A 2,061-nucleotide genomic window follows, 5' to 3' on the forward strand; every position below is an offset into this window, starting at 1 on the left:
CCCTATCCATGTCCATGAGGGGATAGGTTTAGGGTGAGAGGGGAAAGATATAAAAGAGACCTAAGGGGCAACTTCTTCCCCCAGAGGGTGGACCTTGTGGAATGAGCTGCCAGAGGATGTGGTGGGGGCTGGTACAATGACAGCAGTGAAGAGACATCTGGATGGGGACGTGAACAGGAAGGGTTTGGAGGGAGAGGGGCCGGGTGCTGGCAGGTGGGACTAGATTGGGTTGGGATTTCAGGGCTAGCACGGACGGGTTGGGCCGAAGGGTCTTGTTTCCACGCTGTCCATCTCTGGGACACCTTCCACATCATGACTGACCGATAAAGGAAGGCATACCAAACGCCTCCTTCACTATCCTATCCACCTGCGACTCCACTTTCAAGGGGCTAGGAACCTGCACTCCAAGGTCTCTCTGTTCAGCAACACTCCCCAGGGCCTGACCATGAAGTCTTCCCAAAGTGCAGCACCCCGCGTTGTTCTGGACCAAGTTTTACCCCAGGGGAGGTCGGGGGGGGGCAGTGGAAGGATGAATATGAGAGACGTTCGGGGACTCTGGGACAACATCTGGTGGAGTTCAGGAGGGTGGGTGGGGGGGAGGGATCTGGTCGAAGCGTGCACAAGACTGAGTGGCCTGGACAGAGTGCAGGATGGGAAGATATTTCCATCAGTGGAGATAGACTGATGCTTGGGTATCGAGGGGGATAAGCGGTTGTGGGGAGACAGCGGGAGGTTGGGTTGGCACGGTGGCTCAGGGGGTTAGCGCTGCCGCCTCACAGCACCAGGGACCCGGGTGCGATTCCCCCCTCAGGGGCGTCTGCGTGCAGTTAGTACCGTCTCCCCCTCCCCATCTGCGGAGGTTTCCTCCCACAGTCCAAAGACATGCAGGTTAGGGTGGGTCGGCCGTGGGGGAAATTGTCCCGTAGTGCCCAGGGATGTGCAGGTTAGGGTGGGTCGGCCGTGGGGGAAATTGTCCCGTAGTGCCCAGGGATGTGCGGGTTAGGGTGGGATTGGCCGTGGGGAAATTGTCCCGTAGTGCCCAGGGATGTACAGGTTAGGGTGGGTTGGCCGTGGGGAAATTGTCCCGTAGTGCCCAGGGATGTGCAGGTTAGGGTGGGATCGGCCATGGGGAAATTGTCCCGTAGTGCCCACGGATGTGCGGGTTAGGGTGGGATTGGCCGTGGGGAAATTGTCCCGTAGTACCCAGGAATGTGCAGGTTAGGATGGGATTGGCCGTGGGGAAATTGTCCCGTAGTGCCCAGGGATGTGCGGGTTAGGGTGGGATTGGCCGTGGGGGAAATTGTCCCGTAGTGCCGGGGATTTTCGCGGAGAGCGGTAACCGTGCTGACGAGCTGCCTCTCTCTCTCTCTCTCTCCCCCGGCTCAGGTAAGGGCGATGGCGTCGAGCGGTCTGCAAGCCCTGGGGATCTCCCTGTGCCTGCTGGGATTGATCGCGGCGGTGGTCTGCTGCGTCCTGCCCAAGTGGAACCAGAGCTCCTTCGTGGGCGCCAGCATCGTCACCGCACAGACCCACCAGGACGGCATCTGGAAGAGCTGCGTCACCCAGAGCACCGGCCAGCAGCAGTGCAAGTACTATGACTCCATCCTGGCGCTCTCCTCTGACACCCAGGCCGCCCGCGCCCTCACGGTCATCTCCGTCGTCCTCTCCGGCCTGGGCCTGCTGCTCGCGTTGGCTGGAGCCAACTTCACCACCTGCCTGGAGGACGAGGGGGTCAAGGGGAAGGTGGCGGCGGGTGCCGGGGCTCTGCTGGCCCTGGCGGGGGTCCTGGTGCTGGTCCCCGTTAGCTGGTCGGCCAACGTCACCATCTCCCGCTTCCACGACCCGCTGGTCACCGACAAGCGGGAGATCGGCACCAGCATCTGGGTGGGGTGGGCCGCCGCCGGGCTGCTGGTCCTCGGGGGGGCGCTGTTGTGCTGCTCTTGGCCGCGGGGAGGGGCCGCCGGCTCAAGCTACAGCGCAAAGTACATCAACAACCCCGCGGGGCCCGCCCGCACCAACGTCTGAGATCCATCTCTGATCTATCCATCTCCCAGTCTCCCA

At 62.0% G+C, this 2,061-nt stretch overlaps 1 protein-coding gene across 1 annotated transcript; it reads left to right on the forward strand.

Moving 5' to 3' along the window:
• Nucleotides 1-1,357: 1,357 nt before the first annotated feature.
• LOC122545362 (claudin-4-like) lies at nt 1,358-2,055 on the forward strand. The gene has a single exon (XM_043684413.1). It carries the CDS (start codon nt 1,396-1,398, stop codon nt 2,023-2,025), a length of 630 nt encoding a protein of 209 aa, XP_043540348.1. The 5' UTR covers nt 1,358-1,395; the 3' UTR covers nt 2,026-2,055.
• Nucleotides 2,056-2,061: the final 6 nt, after the last annotated feature.

This window comes from Chiloscyllium plagiosum, unplaced genomic scaffold (genome assembly GCF_004010195.1).
Source record: "Chiloscyllium plagiosum isolate BGI_BamShark_2017 unplaced genomic scaffold, ASM401019v2 scaf_20028, whole genome shotgun sequence".
NCBI lineage: Eukaryota > Metazoa > Chordata > Chondrichthyes > Orectolobiformes > Hemiscylliidae > Chiloscyllium > Chiloscyllium plagiosum.

What these genes read in the sequence shown, in the direction of transcription:
- LOC122545362 (XM_043684413.1), top strand. Translation starts at nt 1,396, where the DNA reads ATGGCGTCGAGCGGTCTGCAAGCCCTGGGGATCTCCCTGTGCCTGCTG.